At 38.5% G+C, this 20,073-nt stretch overlaps 1 protein-coding gene across 9 annotated transcripts in view; it reads left to right on the top strand.

Annotated features, from left to right (window-relative positions):
- Positions 1-20,073, top strand: part of LOC144595094 (inositol polyphosphate-4-phosphatase type I A-like) — a 136,706-nt gene that overhangs the window by 83,339 nt on the left and 33,294 nt on the right. For 4 of the 9 annotated variants that reach the window (XM_078402131.1, XM_078402132.1, XM_078402127.1 and 1 more), the window contains 7 exons: positions 2,904-3,034; positions 4,680-4,784; positions 7,283-7,391; positions 9,663-9,680; positions 13,227-13,410; positions 14,500-14,715; positions 16,225-16,465. In XM_078402131.1, the coding sequence (XP_078258257.1) occupies positions 2,904-3,034; positions 4,680-4,784; positions 7,283-7,391; positions 9,663-9,680; positions 13,227-13,410; positions 14,500-14,715; positions 16,225-16,465 (1,004 nt within the window). The remainder of the gene's footprint in view (positions 1-2,903; positions 3,035-4,679; positions 4,785-7,282; positions 7,392-9,662; positions 9,681-13,226; positions 13,411-14,499; positions 14,716-16,224; positions 16,466-20,073) is intronic. The other 5 variants (XM_078402136.1, XM_078402134.1, XM_078402133.1 and 2 more) reach the window with 3 other exon arrangements.

The following is a 20,073-nucleotide window of genomic DNA, read 5'->3' as shown; positions in this document are numbered from 1 at the left end:
CCTTGGAAACACAAAATGATATTTTTATGGTTATTTTTTTTCCATAAATGTTAAATTCTGGCCTGTTTTTGTGATACAAATTCATATCCATAACTAACCTCAATGAGACTATCAGATTAATTTTGAGTAGAATCCTTGTACCTTTTGTTTGATAGTAATGACATTTGGTTAGATTTGACTATGGATGCACTGATTTTAGGAGAGAATAAAATATCGGGAGTTTCAAAAGGCATTTGACGAGATGTCACATTGGAGGCTGATGCACAAGACGAGTTTATGATGTGTGGAGAAGAGTGTTAGCATAAATTGAAGAGTGGTTATTGCATAGAAGGCAAAGAGCCAGAATAAATAGATGTTGTCAGGCTCAAAGGATCTAACTAATGGAGTGCCCCCAGGATTCGTTCTTGGCTCTCCATTATTTATGGCCGTTATTACTGACCCAGAAGAGGGGGCTAAGTGTAAGGCATCCAAGTTTGCCAATGACACAAATATCAGGGAACATCTGTTGAGATGAAGTTATTTGAACTCTATAACGATACACAGGCTGACTGGATAAAAAATTTGGCAAATGGAATTTGGAAAAGTGAAAGGTTGGGCACTTTGGTAAGTGGAATCTAAAGGGTACAACTGGTATCTCAGCAAACGGGAGGGGGATCTGGGTGTTGTGCACAGAGCATAAAAAGAAATAGAAAGCATTGTTACAATTTTACAGGGTGCTAGTGAAGCCAAAGCTGGAATATTTTGCACAGTTTTGGTCACCTCATTTAAGAAAGGATATTCTGGCATTGGAGCATTCCACTTGGTAGACTAGGTGACCGTTTCACTTAACACTTGCACTCAGCCCACCAAGGCCTTATTAACCTTTCTGTCCTGGGCCTCTTCCATTCGCATAACATCCCACTTGGTTAATTGTTGGGATAAGGGGGTTGCACTACGAGCGGCTAAAGAGGTAGAATCTAATTTTTTGGCGTTTAGAATGATGTACGGTGACCTTAATGGATCGTGTTAGATCCTGAGAGGGCATAATAGGGTGGGCATCTGCATGCTGCCACTCGTGGAAGAACTCAAATGTGGGGACATAGTTACAAGGTTAAGGATTGGTCATTTAAAACCAAGTTGTATAGGAACCTCTCATAGCGTGAATCTCTGGAATCCACTTATTGAGAGAGTTGTGGATAGATTATTAGGGCTATTTATAAAGAAAGTCGATAGATTTTTGAATGTTCTAGATATTGTGGGCAATGGGGGACAGAGACCAAACAGATGAAACCTAGGGCAGATTAGCTGGGATCATGTTGAATGGTCGGGGAAAACTTGCAGGGCCTCGTGATTGACCCCATCTATTTTCTTATGTTTTAAGAGGAGAAGTGGAAGATCTCAGTCCAAGGTCCAGGATTTCCTAACATCTGGGCCTCATTTAAATACTGCCCACCTAGATAGAAGGGGAGTAATGATGTGGCTAATTGGCACAAGCAGAATTTGAGACGGGAATACAAGGGTACTGGTGCTTAAAGGTGCAGTCATTGATGCATATGTATTGTTGGAGGTGGCAGGAGTGGGCAAGATCCTCAGACCATGCTAATGATTGTAGGAAGAACTCTGCCTATGGCTGGACATGCACTCCTCCTGCTGCTGACACGCAAGGATTCAACAAGGAAATTGACTAGAAATATTTATCTTGCTTTGCTGACTACTGGCATGCCTTGGTGGTGGGTTTAGGTCAAACGTTTTAATTAAAGTAGATCAATGGTTCTTTATTGTCACCCATGTGCAGCACAGTGAAATTCCGCTGCATAACCACAAATGCACCAGTCATTATATTTTGGTGCTGTTACCACGAAAAACAAACTGTCCAAAGTCCATATGTTGGAAATACCAGAGTGTTCCCAATCCAGTAGTAGTACCTCACCGGTTACGTTGCCTTCAACTTTTGAATCTCGGGTTGATCTTCACCTGATAAAGTTAATATGATGGAGAAGAAAGAATATTATGCAGATATATTAACTTTAAACGTATGACAATCCTGCCAAGCATGTCGAGTTAAAGTGATAAATAGACACTGACCATGTTAATCAATCAGTATTTGGATAGCCATTCAGTGTTGTGGTCAAGATGATTTTGCCTTCAAATATGACTGGTGACCTACTAACTTGGGCAGAATACATATATTTGTCAATGCCAGAATTTTATTTTTTTAATTCACAAACAAACCTTATTCAGAATTAAAAATATTACAAAACAAAGACCATTCTTAGTGTCTATATATTGGCACAGCTGGTAGAGTTGCTGCCTCACAGCACCAAAGACACGGGTTCAATCTTGACCGAAGGCGCTGTATCAGTGGAGTTTTCCCTGTGGCCATGTGGGCTTCCCCAGGGTGTTTCAGTTTCCTCCCACATCTCAAAGACATGCAGGTGTGTAGGTCAATTGGGCTCTGTAAATTACCCCAGTGTGTAGAGTGGATGCAAAAAACGTATAACATAGAACTAGTGTGAAAGGGTGATCGATGGTCGGCATGGACTCGTTAGGCTGAAGGGTCTGTTTCCATGCTGTATCTCTAAACTAAACTAAAAACTAAACATTCAATATTGCTTGTGTCGTACTCAGTGGTGTCAGGACTTGTCCTTACACATCATTGCCAATTATGTGGCCCCTTGGGGTGATATCCCTTCCCTGACAGACTCAGCCCCTAAATGACTTTATTTTTATTAACTTATTCATATATCAGGATCTGACCATTGCTGGCAAGGACAGACCTAATGCCCTAAATAAGGGGATGATGAGCTGTTGCCTTGAACTGCTACATTCTTTCTGGTGATCTATCATTCCTTTGGTGAATATTGAATATTGTGTTTCACTACCAACAAAATGGATTGTCCTAGTGACTTTCATCTTTCTTGCAGGATATGTGAGTTGGATGACCTGGGTGAGTTATCACCCTGTTGGGAGAATCTTCGACGGCAAATAGTTACCCAGTACCAAACTCTGATAATAAATTACCAGGAGAACTTAACAGAATTGCACCAATATAAAGGTTGACCCAAATTTATTATCTTTAATTAATAATTGTTAAATGACATTTCTCTAACTTCTGGTAACTCTTGCATTCGTTCTCTCTCCATCCCTCCCCCCACCCAAGTCGCACCAGCTTCTCGTTCTCACCTAGCAAACAGCTAACAATAGCCTGTTTCCTTTATCATCGTTACTTTTCTGCATATCTTTCATTCATTTGTTCTATATCTCTCTACATTACTGTCCCTTTCCCTGGACTCTAACCTGAAGAAGGGTCTCAACCCGAAACGTCACACATTTCTTCTCTCCAGAGATCCTGCTTGACCCGCTGAGTTACTCCAGCACTTTGTGTCTATCGTTGGTTTAAACCAGCATCTACAGTTCCTTCCTACACTTTTCTATTGTTTGTGCTCAATGACGTGGGGCTCTTGGGTTCTCAAGAGCAGGAAATATTGTAATGTTTCGGCGAGACCAAGCGTAGACTCGGTGATCGAGACCTTATTGACCTTTCTATCTTGGGCCTCTTCCATTGGCAGAGCGAGGTCATGCAAAAACTGGAGGAACAGCCTCTCATGTTCCACTTGGGTAGCTTACCAAGTAAGCTCAATGGTATGAACATTGAATTCTCCGATTTTACACAACTACACCCCACCTCCATTTCTTTACCCCTATCCCTCTCTCCTGTGCCCCACCTGGACTTGCATCTATTTCACCTCTACCACTCCCTTTCCGCCCTCATTCCTTTTTCTAGCTTTACAATTTGCAGTTCTTCATTCCATTTGCCTTAAACCTTCTGTCTTTTCATCTCTCACCTTTGTCGAACCAGCTGCCTATCAAACCCTCCTCCTCACGCTGTATTAACCCATTACCTCCCAGGCTTTGCCCTACCCCTCCACTTTTCCAGCTTTCTCCCACCAACCTCCCCCCCTCACATTCAGTCTGAAGTCGAAAATGTCACCTTTCCATGTTCTCCAGAGATGCTGCCTGGCCTGCTAAGTTACTCCAGCACTATGTGTCTTTTTTTGTAAAACAGCATGTGCAGTTTCTTGTTTCGCCATGTTTGTTGTCTTGACTTAACTTACAAAGTTTGATTGTAGCTATTGCAATGATAAGTTTGGTTTGTAGTGCTACAGCAACATCAAACACTTCAATCTCAGAACTGCTTCTCTTTTACTTCTGTGTATTAGTCCTCTTGCCTACAGATTTCTTCCTTGTTTTCTGGTCAAAATCACCATTAGTTTGGGAATAACTTTATATAAATTATGAGCAATAGAGTAGCCAGTTGAGCTGGGGTAATGTTGAAGGCTGCTTAGCCACAGTTCACAAAACAGTCAACTGTTCAGATATGTAAACCTGTGCCTTTGTAATGAGGAAGTAAAATTAAATCATTGCATTCATGTATGGTGAGTGAGCTGCTCATTTGGAAAGTCCATTTTATTTTACTTTTAAATATTTTAAGCCTTTTCATTATTTTTTTTAATCCTTGTTATCGGTTTTGAAATATACTTTCTTAAATAAGTAAACTGCAAATTGGTTTGTACTGGTTAATCCCATTTTTTGGGCACTAACATTACCTTTCCCTTTGAGGAATTGTGTAATTTTGCTTTGACAGTTGACTTAATTGACAAAGATTTATTATTTGAGGTCAAACTACATTGTTTCCACAGGTCCATCTTTCAAAGCAAGTAGTTTAAAAGCTGAGAAGAAATTAGAATTTGTACCCACTAATTTGCACATACAGCGGATGCGGGTTCAAGATGAATCTGGCGCAGGTAATTTGATTAAAGTGTTATACTTTTAAACATTGCGCTATATTTAAATCAAAGAAAGTAACATTGTTAACAGTGTTTATTTAATTCAATATTTTCTTCACTATATTTTGCTTTTTTTGATGCACATTGTTTTAGTTACTCGCACCTTCATAATCCTTAGCATAGTTCAAGGCAGGTCCATCTTTGAAACTTGTACAGAATTTTTTGCATGTTGCTTTGTAGGAGACTGACAAATTGGTTGAAGATAAAATTTTATTCTGCTCAGGAATATATATCTACCAATACCAATCATCCGAGGCTGGCGACAAAAGCTTTATATTTTTTTTAAGTCCAGACGTTACATGGGAATTTCCAACACAGAAATTGGCTATTTAACCTAACTGGTCAGCGGTGGGGTTCACAATCCACGGGAACCTCTTCTCAACCTACTATATCTAACCCATCTCCCCTACTGCATCTAATCCTTCTCCCCTACTGGATCTTGCCCTTCTCCCTCATGCACGTGAAGGCATCTAACCAACTCATCCTAACCGCCCTGTAAGGTAGAAAACGCTATGTTCTATTTTTCAAACTCTATTTGATTTCTTTATAACTTCTTTTCATGGTCATTATTTTGGAATTCCTGAACAGATAAAAACTCTTTCAGATACTTCCTGACAATTTTAAAGCTCTTTATTCCTTGGAGTGCAAGAGTCAGGGGGTATGGGGAGAAGGCAGGAACAGGGTACTGATTGAGAATGATCAGCCATGATCACATTGAATGGCCGTGCAGGCTCGAAGGGCCGAATGGCCTACTCCTGCACCTATTGTCTATTGTCTAAGGCCTGGTCTGAAAGTATGAATGCACAAATTTACCAGGCTTAGGGGGATCAAGAACTGGAGGAGGTTTAAGGTGAGAGGGCCAATACGAACCTGAGGAGCAACGTTTTCACTCGGAGGGCAGTGGGTGTTTGAAATGAGCTGCCAGAGGAGTTTTTCTTTTTTTAGATTTTGAGATAAAGCACGGAAACAGGCCCTTCGGCCCACAGAGTCCGCACCGCCCAGCGATCCCTGCACATTAACACTATCCTACACACACGAGGGACAATTTTTAAAAACATTTACCCAGTCAATTAACCTACATACCTGTACGTCTTTGGACGAGTTAGTTGAGGCAGGTACATCACAACATTCAAAAGACACTTGGACAGGTACATAGATAAGAAAGGCTTCGAGAGATATGGACCAAATGCAGGCAAATGGCACGAACTTAGAAGGGGCATCTCGGTTGACATGAGCAAGTTGGATTGAAGGGCCTGTTTCCATGTTGTATGACTCTATTGGGATACTATTGGCCTTTGCCAAAAGCTACAAAAACTATTCTTTCTTAATAATTATTCTCTCATTTCTGGTACTAACCAAGTAAATCATCTTGGAACTTCTATGCTCACAACCTTTTATTTTGTATTGTAGAGACCAAAAATGTGCACATAAATTTTGGATATAGTGTAAGTGAAATTCTAGTATACTAAATAATATTTCCAGAATTTAAAGTAATTTGGAGTGTTTTTTTATTTTTCATTTTGATCCACTTTGCAGATTTTCAAGTTTTTCATCTGATGTCAGTTTTGAAATATCTTTCTTAAATATACAATCACTTAATTTATCTTGTCTTTTGAATGCTTAACCTTTCCTTTTGAGGAAATTTCTAATTTTTGTATTGACCCTTTTTGGAACGGTTGATATAAGGGGTTTAATTGATGGAGATGTGTTAACATACCAGGTTTATTTTTCCATTGATTCATTTTGGAGATGTGGATATCATTTATTACCCATTCCTGGGTGCTCAAAAGTTGAACAGCAGGAGTCAGCCTTGTGTCTTTTCTGGATCTGCTTTCGACTGTTGACCATACTTGGTAAGGCAAGCAGATATCCACCCTTTTCAATGCTCACAAACCACTTTTCTTTCCGCAACAATGCAGTGATTTTGTATTAAGCGCTACTGACATTAGCTTTTTTTTTTTCGACGTTTAAGAAAAAGGGGTAGGCCATTTAGGACTGAGATGAGGAAAATCTTTTTCACCCAGAGAGTTGTGAATCTGAAATTCTCTGCCACAGAAGGCAGTGGAGGACAATTCACTTGATGTTTTCAAGAGAGCTTTGGATTTAGCTCTCAAGGCTAAAGAAATCAACGGATATGGGGAAAAAGCAGGAATGGGGAACTGATTTTGGATGATCAGCCATGATCATATTGAATGGTGGTGCTGGCTCGAAGGGCCGAATGGTCTACACCTGCAGATATTTTCTATGTTTCTAAGCTGAAAGCATTTGAATTTAATTAAAATGTAAGAATTTGAATTTAAGTTCCCCAGCTGCCATGGCGAGATTCTAAATCATGTGTGCCCTATCATCTTTTATTCTAGTTATGACATTTGGAACCCTTTTAAATCTAAACGTTGTTTCAGTTGAACCTCATCTCCCTATTTACTCATTGCTTCGCAATCATCTTTATGTCACAGATCAGACCTACGACATTATTACTATTGGGGCACCAGCAGCCCACTGCCAAGCCTTCAAAACTGGTGGCCTAAGGAAACTTCTGGTCAAGTTTGTAGAAGCCAAGAAAAAGTAAGTTCAGAATAATTTAAAATCTGTACTCTTTGAAGGACATTGCTTACTTTTTTTCATTCTAGTCAGTTGCAAATTGTAACGTTACTTTTGGTCACGGCTTGTTGTTCTGTTTCATCCTTTTTTATTTTAATTCAGCAAAAGTAAAATGAGGACAAAAATATTATTAGTCCTGAAGGCTATAGTTGATATGCAATAGAAATTGGATTAAATAAAAATATTAGCATTCTTAAAGTCTCATGTAGGATTTAACTCCTGGTAAACCACCCAGATGTAGTATTGATGGCAGAAATCAGACCAGTCTTAGCCTGTCCCTGCACTAAAGGCATTTAAATAAAACATTTTTTGTGGCTTTTCTTAATGTAAATTTCCCTGGTGTGGGACAAATAAAGGAATATATTATGTAGCAAACAGTAGCTTAATAGATAAAATCAAAAGATATATATTTTTTAAAGGGCTTCTGTACCTCTCCCCTTTGATTTACAATTCACTGCAGTACCTTCAGTTCAAATATCAACATTTGCACTTATGTCACATCGGCAACGGAGTAAAAGGTCTGGGTGATGTATTAGGGAAGATAATTAAAAGTTTGTCCAAATTGATAGAGATCCCAAATGCAAAGAAACTGCAAAGACACAGAAGTTTCGAGGGGGGGCTCCAGAGTTTGGGATCTGGGGGAACAATTGGGCATGATCAAGAAGCCAGAATTAGAGGAGAGCAAATCTCTATATTTTACGGTGGAAGAAATTACAGAAATGGGGAGGAGCAAGGCTGAGAGAAGACAGCAAGCATGAAAATTATAACTTTGAAACTTGGATCAATGAAGAGCCAGGCTCCACGTATGATGGTGCAAGGTAGGACAGGAGTTGCATGAAATGGTGCAAGGTGGGACAGGAGTTGCAGAATTTTGGTCAATAAATTATTGGAGAGTAAAACAAAATGTACATTGTAAAAGTCGTCTATGAGTCACAAATGTGAGTTTCAGCAAAACACGCTGAGACAGGTGTTATAAAGATGGAAATTGGTACTCTTGCCCTTTGGGCAGAAACTCCCCCTTGTACTCATATAACCTCAAGGTTGCATATAGTCTCTTTTTCACACGGTATTTTGGGAAGAGGATAATGTTGACCTATGAAGAATGCAATTTGTGAACTTATCCAAAAATGTCTCATCTAATAATATTTAATATAGGGTAACCAGATGAACAGATTATATATTTTTATTGTACAAAAACAAGTACACAATGCAAAACATGCAATATATTCCTAAACCTACAGGAAAGATTTGGGTGCTTATTATGTTTTGTCTCTGCTGCCATCTACCTGTGAAGCATATTACATGTTTATTCTGGTGGGCATTATTTTATTAATCTAAATTTGTACTTAGTCAGAAATGGGAGATGTTATTATTGAATCACTAAATGTGACAAACAAGAGAGCAGTATTCTGCATCTCAAGTTGACAATCGTGAAAGATTTCTGTCAACCTATTGAATCCAGTTAAACCGCTGCTAGTATTGTGATAAGCTTACACAAATCTCAAGAGCTACTAGATATAAATGACAAAAGTAATATAACGAATTACAATTTTAAGTACTGTGCAGCAAAACTACACAAACTCGTAAGTTTTCTTGTTTTGATCCCAGCCTTTGAGCTAGTTGAGACCATGCTGGGTTGTGGTAGGTTTTATTCTAAATCAGGGAAAATGACCAGTGGTCCTGCTGGTAAAATCCACCGAGAGACCACATTTCAATTGAGTGCTATCCTTTTGAAAATGGCTATTGAGAGCTTTGCATGAGCATTGGCTCTTTGAGCGGTTCGAACACCAACTTACTCCTTTGATCCCGAAGGAGAAAGGTTGAGGAAGAAGAAATCAATTGTTATAGAAATTGGAACTGGTGAAATTGGATTAAATAAAAATATGGCCATTCTTAAAATCACACACAAGTTTTAAATTGCCATCACTACAAGAAGAATAACTTTTAGTTTCAGTGCATCCACATTCAGATTGATAGCAGTTAAGTTCTTAATAAACTTACTGTCTCTATACCAAGTAGCATTGAGTAACACTAAAGTTCATAAAAACTCCATTCACATTGTGTCACTGAGCCTGTGAATAAAGACAGGCCAAGGGGGTGGAATAATATTTGACAAATGTGTGGAGTTAATTTTACTTGTCCTAAGTTTTAGTGTACAATTTGTTTTTGTTAATTATGGTCGTTACACTCTTATGCAATTGTTTTTGTTCTGCTTGTTTTACTCTTATTCTTCAGCGTTTATGAGGAGGGTTGGTGAGTTTTTGGCTGTTGACAGCTGAGATTATTTGTTTGATTTCCACATTCATTTTGCCTCCAGTTTCATTTTCTTTTCAAGCCAAAATGTGTCTTCCCTCCCCCTACCTTTCCCCATTGAAAACACCATTCAAGCACTAACCCAAGTTTGTGTACAATTCCACCTTTAACTGTGGGGCATCTGGAGCTCTGCCATTAGCCATGTGATCCTCAGAGCTCTGTCTTTAACCATGGGGCATCTGAAGCTCCACCTTTAACTGTGTCTGTTGGAGATGCCAGAGTTTTGTAATGTTGCCATATAATCTAAAATGTCTGTGTTCCTGTGTCTCGGTGCTGTATCGTAATACACTGTCTCTCACTCAACAACGCTCGAAACCAACTATCATGCATGCATCAAAGTATGAATGGAATCTTAAAAGTTTGTACAAAACAAATGTAATTTAGTATAACCACATGTCAATCTCAAGATTGACTTTGGGTGGACTTTTACTAGATGTTCAACTTTTAATTTCTTCCCCAGTTAACTCTGCCTCTTTCATGCTCCTCTTGAGGTTGCTTGTTCCTAATTTTGGTTTATAATTACGTATCAAATGAGCAATAGCAGGTTGAGATAATCTGTCAGGTTTTATCCAGCACCCTTTCCCATATTCGATGAAACATCCTGCTCTTGATCTAATTCCTCCCTCCCTGGTTGAATTTGAATACTTTCTGAAAGGTTCACCAAATTGAAGAAGGTTCACCAGATTGATCTCTGGGATGGCAGGACTTTCATATGAAGAAAGACTGGATAGACTAGGCTTATACTCGCTGGAATTTAGAAGACTGAGGGGGGATCTTATTGAAACATATAAAATTCTTAAGGGGTTGGAGAGGCTAGATGCGGGAAGATTGTTCCCGATGTTGGGGAAGTCCAGAACCAGGGGTCACAGCTTAAGGATAAGGGGAAAGTCTTTTAGGACCGAGATGAGAAAACATTTCTTCACACAGAGAGTAGTGAGTCTGTGGAATTCTCTGCCACAGAAGGTAGTTGAGGCCAGTTCATTGGCTATATTTAAGAGGGAGTTAGATGTGGCCCTTATGGCTAAAGGGATCAGGGGGTATGGAGAGAAGGCAGGTACAGGTTACTGAGCTGGATGATCAGCCATGATCATATTGAATGGCGGTGCAGGCTCGAAGGGCCGAATGGCCTACTCCTGCACCTATTTTCTATGTTTATATACATGTGACAGACAAAATGGCTCGGCCTCAAATATGAGAGAGAACCTTTTAATCTGGTTTTATTTCAAATAGTTAATGTTGGTAAGTACATAATAGTAACTTTTCACAAAGAGATGCACTCTTTGAAATTAATACCACTAACCTGGGTTTATAAACATAATACAAGTGTTCTCCATCAGGCACAGTCTTAATGAAAATAGATAGCACTTAAATTTTACCCAAAAAATGACAATGAATACAGCAAGATTAAAACTTTGTATCTTTTTTACATACTAATTTCGCAGGCTTAAAATTAACCCTTTTGAAAGGAAATAAGTTTCAAATCAAGAAGCATTAAGAGTTGTGTAAAATGGTGTAAATTGTATCATTGTGATACTCCATGGATTTTCCAGAGCAAAGCTGAATGTTCAGGATGGATCGCAGAATTATTTATACCCTGACAAACCTGGCTACAAAATTGTTGAAGATTTGTGACATTAAATGGGCACACCGCCTCTGTGCTCACTGAGCTCTTAATCTCCACAAATCCTAATACCTCTCGGCCATGTAAATTCTAGGATTAAGAGATACAAGTTTATCTCAAGCTTTGCAAATGATTTTCGTTACAGCAATTACCTTGATATATCAGACATTAAACGTAAAAGTCCAGCTAATATTGACGACGAATTAAACTTGAGTTTGATCATAAAACTTGCAATTATAAATAAAAAGAGAAAATGCTGGAGACACTCAACAGGTCAGGCAGCATCTGTGGAAAGAAAAATAGAATTCATGTTTCAAGTTCAAGGCGCTTTGCCTGAACTGGGTAGAAGACTGTGCAAACACAGACAAGTGAACATAAGAGTTGTGAGATGCCTTTGAGTTGTTTTCCTGAATTGTGTTTCCCCTCCACCATTGTTCACAAATCCCTTGACTGCATTCCATCTATTACCCTCACCACTATACTATTGAGTTTCACCATCTTAGAGTCATGCAGCATGGAAGCGGCCCTTTCACAGCAAGTGTGTACCAACTATCAAGCAGCCATTCTATCCTCCCCGCATTCCCTTCAACTCTCTCTCGCGTTCTATCGCTCACTAACAATTGAGACAATACACTGGCCAATTAACCTACTGACCTGCACATCTCTGGGAGCACCCAGACAAGGATTTGCACCCTGGGAGCTCCCAGCCAATACAGTCACAGGGAGAACATGCAAACTCCACACAGACCGCACTAGAGGTCAGGATCAAAATCCAGTTGCTACAGCAGTGAGACTGTGCCACCTGGCACACTTCCCTTCACTTCGAGCTTTTCAAAGGCACTGTTTCATTCACTATTTGCTGATTCACTCTTCTGTTTCCACCATCGCTCACTTATTGGAATTTACTACATAACCACAGAAGATGAAACACAAGTTGTTTTACTTTTTCCCTTGCCAGTTTTCAAGGACCCAAACAGTCCTTCCAGGTGAAGCACCAATTCATTGCACTTCAGTGTTCACAATGTGGCCTTCTCCATTGGAGAAACCAAACACATCTTGGGTGACCATTTTGCAGAGCGCCTACTTTTTGTCTGCAGGAGTGATTCTGAGCTTCCTGTTACATGCAACCTTAATTTACCTTAAGCCCCACCCTTACTTTGTCAATGGCCTCCTGCACTTTTATTAAGAGATTCAAGTAGACCTGAGAAACAGCCTCATTTTTTCATTTGGTCCCATTACAGCCTTTCAGGCTAATGATCAAATTTTGCAACTTCAGTTAACTTGCCTTCTTTGTATTAGAATAGGACCGGTCATTCATCTGTGATATTGGCCCAGCTTTCCCCTCTTCAATAACGAATCCTGACGTGCTGGGCATTTCCTGCAACCCTGCTTCTCACAACTATTACTTTCCTTGTTTTCTCTCCTTTCCTGGTTCTGTTGAATGGTCTTTGACATGTAAATTTAACAATATGTTTCTTTCTACAGTTGCTGCCAATCCAGCAATTTCAGTTTGTTTTTATTTCAGGTTTCCAACATGTGTAGTTTAGTTTTGATTTTCACTAATTGCTTTAATTAGATGGCTAACTTTCCCCCAGTTTTGCACTCAGCATAAAGAACGTGCCACCTGTTTCTTGGCCATCCAGCATGCAGCGGGAGGTTTTTTTAAGTGTAAAAATCTAATGCTTGTAGTCAACAATGGGAATGGCGTTAAACCTCAGATTTGTGTCATTGCGATTTAAATATTAGATTGGTAATCATATTGATCTCACCACTCTTGACATAGAGAGGATAGAATGTGCCTGAATACTTAAATGCGCCTGTTACTTAAATAACTTTCTAAACATTATTCATCTTCTTTCTTACAGTTCTTCATCTAGTTCCCAGTCTATAGTATACATACCACAAGATATAGTAAGAGCTAAAGAAATAATAGCGAGTATTAACACTCTTAAAACACAAGTCAGTTACTATGCAGAACGGTTATCGAGAGCAGCCAAGGAGAGATCTGCAAATGGCCTTGATAGAACATTGGCGATTTTGGCAGACAAGGTAAATGGCTCTTTTTACATAGTTATTATGTTAACGCATGAAAGTGCCGTCGTACCCAACTAATTACTTTCTGGACTCATCTCTAATGGGGACATTTCTGCATGATTGGCCAATCCTCCTTCCATGCTTGCAAATCATAAATGCACCTTATTATGTGGTGCTTTTAAAGAGGGAACAAATAAGAGATGGCCTTCATTGTGTAGTCAACAGTAGAAGAAAAAGGTGGAATCAATGGAAGGTTGCAAATCTGACAAGCCCATGTTTGGAGAATGAGGGAACCTCCATCGGAATATTTGAGAAGTACTTATTTTCTGGTAGGACAAAGATAAAGTAAAGAGGTTGAGAAACTTGGTCAATTTAATCTGTGCTGAAAGCAGAAAGTTTCCGTGACAAGCTGAGAAGGTTTAGTGAGCTCACCTTTAGGATATCATTACTATAATATATTTTACACTGTCGTACTAAATTAATGTTTGTGCTCCAGCTGAGTGCCCATTTGGTGCAAGAACCATTCAGCATATCTTCTGTAATTTGCAAAGTCTCTGCAAATGCTGGTCACTATTTGGTACTTCTCTCAAATAGCTTCTGTAAATATTCTTCTGTAAACCTACATATTTTAAAAATTGATTTGCGTTGGCAATGGAAGAGATGGGAGCAAAAAAACTGCAGAGCTTCCAAACATCAACTCATTGGAGTCTGAAAGGAATCAGCAAGAGTTCCTAGCAAAAATATGAGGCTAGGGGACTTGTGTTCTCCCTACCTATAGTGACTATTAAAACAGTAATGTCCTTTTCCATTGTCACTTTTAGAGCTCAAAATGTATAATACAAAGCTTTTAAAATGTCCAATTTGATGTTTTATTATGGAATGGGAAACATGAATATCTCTTTTAGCTGGGACTTGAATTCTAGTCCCAAGTAAACTTTTTTCTTCAGAATAATTGAAGGTTAATTAATGGCTCAGTTTTAAGTGTGCAGCCAATAAATCTTAATGTCTTATTCTTACTCTGAATATAAACAATAAGCTGATTTCTAAGTATGTTTATTTGGTGTTATTGATTTTCTAGAGATGTTCTATTTTTCCTTCATATAGACAAGGCAACTGGTCACCGTTTGTGACTGTAAGTTATTGGCGAATGCAGTTGAAGCCCTCAATGCTGCCAGACCCAATTACATTGCTTCCAAATCGTCCCCATCAGGAGAAGCAGACCAAGTGATGCTCCGGAATGACCAAGACACCCTCATGGCTAAGTGGGCAGGCAGGAACAGCCGCTCTTCCCTGCACATTAGCTGGCATGAGGAGGAATGGGTAAGTCCATGGAGAAGACCACTTATTTGAGGTTTGTTGATATTGCTTGACAATGTTAATGGCGAAGGTAATTATTTAGATTTCACTAACTTGCGCAACATTTAATTGTTTGTTTTTAGGTAATCTTTCCATCATTTCAGTTTCAGTTACCACCAGTCTTTCAAGTTATTCTGAATCCCAGCATATATAATTTACATTGCATTCACTTAAGATAGGATTTTTTTTTTGTTGACAATACCATAACAATAGATAAAACTAGAGTCATTATAGTTGGTTCTGTTTACTAAATCTAATTGATGACAATCATAGAAATAAGTGGCATAGGAGGATGCCATTCAATCTGTTACTTTGTGCTGGGCTAAAATGGAGTCTGGTTTATCACAGTTTCTTTTAGATTGCCATGTGGTTATGGTTCTTCAAAGGTTCATCCATGTGGCTTTTGCACTAGGTGAGGAGTTCCCTGCAATCCTAACAGCTAACTTAAATCTACACCCCCTAGTTACTGCCTTTGCAGATGAGATGAGTAGATTCATACTGCATACTCCATATAGGCCTGTAATAACTTTATACACACTTCATTTGAAATTTCCATTTGTCTTGCTTGTCCATAGAAGACAATTCTATCTTGAGCAATCCCTCCACAAAACTATAAATCTTCGGCCTTGCAAACATTTTCGTAAATCTATTCCACCCTTTCTGTGGTAAGGTGACTGGAAATGACCAGCTGTGTGCGAATTAATCTTTTATGGCGTTCTAGCATGACTCCTCGACACACGCCCACCCATGTCATTGTGTGTTCTGCACTTAGTCTGTGTAAGCAAGTGCCTCTCTGCCGCCTTGCTCATTAAATGTTATTCTACTCAATATTTCCTATTTTATTATCATAAACTTTTCCAGGGTTGTTTTTCACCTCGCCTCTCCCCATGTGCACACAACTCGGTGTGCCTGCTACATTATCATCGAAAGCTCTTCAGGCAATAGTGTAGATCTGCTTGAGGGAATGTTGGACAGGTTACGAAGAACTGAAGGTTCACACAGAGAAATGTTGATGAGGATAGATGATAGAGAGTCGTGACCCTGGCATGGACTAGTTGGGTGAATAGCTTGTTTCTGTGCAGTACTTCCTATGTAATACTTCTTTCATCTGGAAGATTTTAGTTTTTTTTACTGGGTTCAGGCCTTTCATCAGACTTGTATCTTTTCTTGAACTAAAAGACAACAATAGCAGCAAACTGCTTTGGGCAATTCACAATGACTGCGACTGTCATGCAGATAAGCAACCACGCTGATCTGGTTAAGTGGCACTGATGTGAAAAACACCAAAACAGATGAAAAATCATCAACCTGAAGCATTAATTTTTTTCTCTTTACAGATGCTGCCGAACCTGAGTATTTCTAGCACTTTTTTCTTTAACTCTGAAATAACCTATTAATAAAATTAGTTTCCTATTGTAACCAGTTTAATTTAGTGATTCGGTCTTTAACTATTTCTATTTTGTCCCCTTTTAGGAGAAAGTGTGGCTTAATGTTGATAAAAGTTTGGACTGTATTATTCAGAGAGTAGACAAACTTCTCCAGAAGGAGCGGCTACGTAGCGAGAGCAGTGAAGATGTTTTTCACTGTGACACTGCTTCTGCCAGCAAGAAAGGTAACCTAGAGCATCGCGCATACTGGATAAATCCAGGGGCCTTAGATGAGAAATGTTCTCAATCTCCACCATCATGTCGGTCTTCCAATAAGAGAGCTGCGTGTGAGTGAACATTACCATTTGTCCTTCATCCTAACCCTTGGTACGTTTAGTTAAACCATTGTTGAACTTAATTGAAAACAACTCACAGATAAGGAATCCTGATTTGAATCTAAATGAATGAAACTTTCATGCTTGACTTGATTTGTTGCTAGCTGGTGGGATGCAGATTCATTCTAATTCACCAGTGAAATTGCCATTTTAGTTGGCCTCCTACCCAACCCCTTTCAAAGTTCCTATCATAAACTCTATAACAGAGAAAGTATGGATTCCACTCAACATAAACAGATAGCAAATTTATGCGTTTGAATAGCCTTCAAATACAATTTTTTTTTTAAGTCGTAAACCCCATACTGCTGATAGCAACCAACCTTAGGGAGCAAAAAGCCTCACTTTTAAAGGATGGTTGCAATTATTTTTCTCTCAGATCCTTGATTTATCAAACAACTTATTTCTTTTCGTTTGATGGAGATCAATTGGTTACACTTAATACAGCAAATAAATAGACTGCAATTTAAAATGTGTAATCTGCAAGTAGGATTTTTTTTTTGAGACATGTTACATTAAAACTATTGATAAGATATAGCTGATCCTGACTCAATAAGGATAATTGCTGTAATTATTTTAAACAAAATAAAGGATCTGATTGTAACAGTTTGTGTATTCTAAGCATTCCAAATCGAATAGCCCCTTATACTGAACTTACCAAGGATTAATTTCCATTTCATATATTTCTAATTCCATATTTTAGTATTTTTAATAGCTTCATCATGCTTTTGCCTTTGCTTGATCTTTTTCCATTCTGCAAACTGTCTTTGTGTTTACTATTGTTCAATGGGCAACTTCAGTTTGTTTAAATAGCAAATGATTGATATTTAATTTTGACTTCCTAACGCACCTTGGATAGAAAAAATATTAGAAAATAGGAGTTAACATGTTTTAAATTGGTATATTTACCCATAAGTGTTGGATTTGGCCCAAGTGCGAACTCTGATAATTGGGCCACATTGAGGGGGAAAAGGTAAAATTGTCCACTTCCACTGTAATAAATCTTTATTCAGTTAAACGTCAATTAAGAACGTAGATGGAAAATTCAATTGCGCAGTACAAAGATTTCATTTCTAGCTTAGTTTAGAGATCCAGAGTGGAAACATGCCCTTTGTCTCATTGAGCCCCCGCCAACTAAATCCCTTGTACACTAGATCCATCCTACACACTAGGAGCAATTTACAAAAGCCAATGAACCTGCAAACCTGCTCGTTTTTGGAATGTGAGAGGAAACTGGAGCATCCAGAGGAAACACATGCGGTCACAGGGAGAATGTACAAACTCCAGAGACACAGCACCCATAGTCAGGATCGAACCTGGGGCTTTAGCGCTGTAAGGCAACAACTCTATTACTGCCACGGTGCCACCCATTATTGTATAACTTTTTAATATATGAAGGCAAATCTTGAATTGATTTAATCTACGAACCTTACATGAAATTCTTAGGCATAACAGGTCTAAAAGCTTTCGATCAGTTCTATAAAAATGTGGTGCCAGATGTCAGACTGCCTGTTTTCCCTTTCTAATGTCTAAAGTAGAAATGTAAATTATAAATAAAATGTGAAATCAGGATATCAACACTTTACAGACACTTCTCTACCCTAAAATTGAATTGCACCTCATTTGAGCTTTACTTATTTTTACCGCACTGACTACTGCAAACCCAAAATACTAGCTTATTGGTTTTCCTCTTTTATGACACAATTCTTGACATTCCATTTCATATTATTTGGGAATAAACTTGTGCCCAAATATATACCATCTCCAATTGGTGTCCTCCCTCAATGTAATAAAGATTATGCTGTTTCACACTCTAGAAAAACTTCAGCAATAAAATTGATGGTTTATGGAATTGCATTGTCAATGCTTACAAAACGTCTTTGTTTCAGATCTGTGCTTGCCAATATTACTGTCTCATGCTCATACTCTGTGTGTATGTGCCTGTGTGTGTACTCTTTTAGTACTTGTAAGTGGCAATAGCTTACGATTGTTTACAGGGTGGACTGATGCTATGACAATCCTGGAATTAGTGTAACAGTAAGAAAATGAAGGTTATTGATTATGATTACCTTGCGCAATTAAATGTGCTTTGTAAATTGATGTAGCCCTATTTACTTTTGTTCAAGAAAATGTCTGTCCTTTGCTGACATTAATTCCATGTGACACCATATGATCTCCACCCTGGGTTTTGTTATATTTGTGGCCTACTATGAACTTTGAATTCCTTTGAAAAGTAAGTGATTCCATACTGTATTGTATTGAAGTTCATCTGGAGTTCTAAGCCTCATCTAAAATTGGCAATCTTGTTTTCGTGGAAATCTCACTGACCATTATTGTTTTTTTAAGTAGTTTTAGAAATGAATGACCACTAAAGAAAACATTGTCACTTGATATGAAAAACAGCTTTAAAGGACAACTCTTACCCTACTGCATTGACTATCGCATGCTGTGCAATTAGGCTGCTGCCTTAGGTACTTGCTTCCACATCTGGGCATTTTATTTATTTTTAATAAATTACATGTTTTAGAGTTAGGGTTTATACATAATTCAAGCTACAGTGTCCAAGTTACATAAACATGGTATCAAGGATGACATTCTTGCTGGAGTCTGAAATTATTAATATGCATTCGTTTCCCAACTACCATTATTGAACATGCTTTGCTATTACTTGACAGATCTGTTCTCCCCAGATCTGAACATGTGAAAATTTAGGTGCAATTTAATAAAAATTCCAAAGATCACTTAGGATATTTTTTTAATTTTCTAAATGTTGCTGAAGAGATCAAAATATCAACATTTAATTTATTTCTTCATTTCCTGTAATCCGTTTAATTTTTCTTATTTTCCTGGAGTCTAATCATCTTTTCCAACGTTAGTAGCTGAGAAAATTAATGAGTCAAATCTGCTCCCATTCCTCTTGTCAGAAGATTGGACAGATTATGTAAATCTGCCTACTTATATCTCCAGTTTCCTATACTCGAGCCCTAATTCAAAGTCAGGGTCAGGCTGTTTGCATGTTTGTCATTGAATGGGTTTTCTCCAGGTACATGGGTTTCTTCCTGCATCCCGGAATCCTGTCAATGCATGGGTTAATTGAATGAACTTGTAAATAATGTAAATTACTTGTAGTGCAGGTGGGGTGAGAGGGAATCAGGGTGGTGGGCGGGTAGTTAATGGCATGTGAGACAGCATGGATTGCAGGAAAATAAGTATGGTAATGTGAGTGCTCTGGAAACTGGGATAGACTGTGTGCCAACGTTTCTTCTGAATTATGCAAGAGTGACCTTCTGCTGAAGTGCCAATTATATTTTGAGCTCCACATGTAACTGCATTTTTTTAATTTTTGGAGGACTTTGTTTTGGATGAAATAAATAGGCTTCTAATGATGCTTATTTTTTGTATATGTTTTTCAGAAAAGTTACCAAGGCTCAGTGAGCATTAATGTAAAACTTGCAGCTTCCTTTTCTTCAATGACACTTTACTATATTTGTATTGAAGTGCAGCACAAAACCTCCTGGTGTTTTATGACGAAATGAACAGTAGAGTCAGGGATTCTTTAGAGG

This window comes from Rhinoraja longicauda, chromosome 7 (assembly GCF_053455715.1).
Source record: "Rhinoraja longicauda isolate Sanriku21f chromosome 7, sRhiLon1.1, whole genome shotgun sequence".
In the NCBI taxonomy this organism is placed as follows: Eukaryota; Metazoa; Chordata; class Chondrichthyes; order Rajiformes; family Arhynchobatidae; genus Rhinoraja; species Rhinoraja longicauda.
The sequence above is the reverse complement of the archived record's forward strand: the minus strand, read 5'-3'. Positions and strand labels throughout refer to the sequence as shown.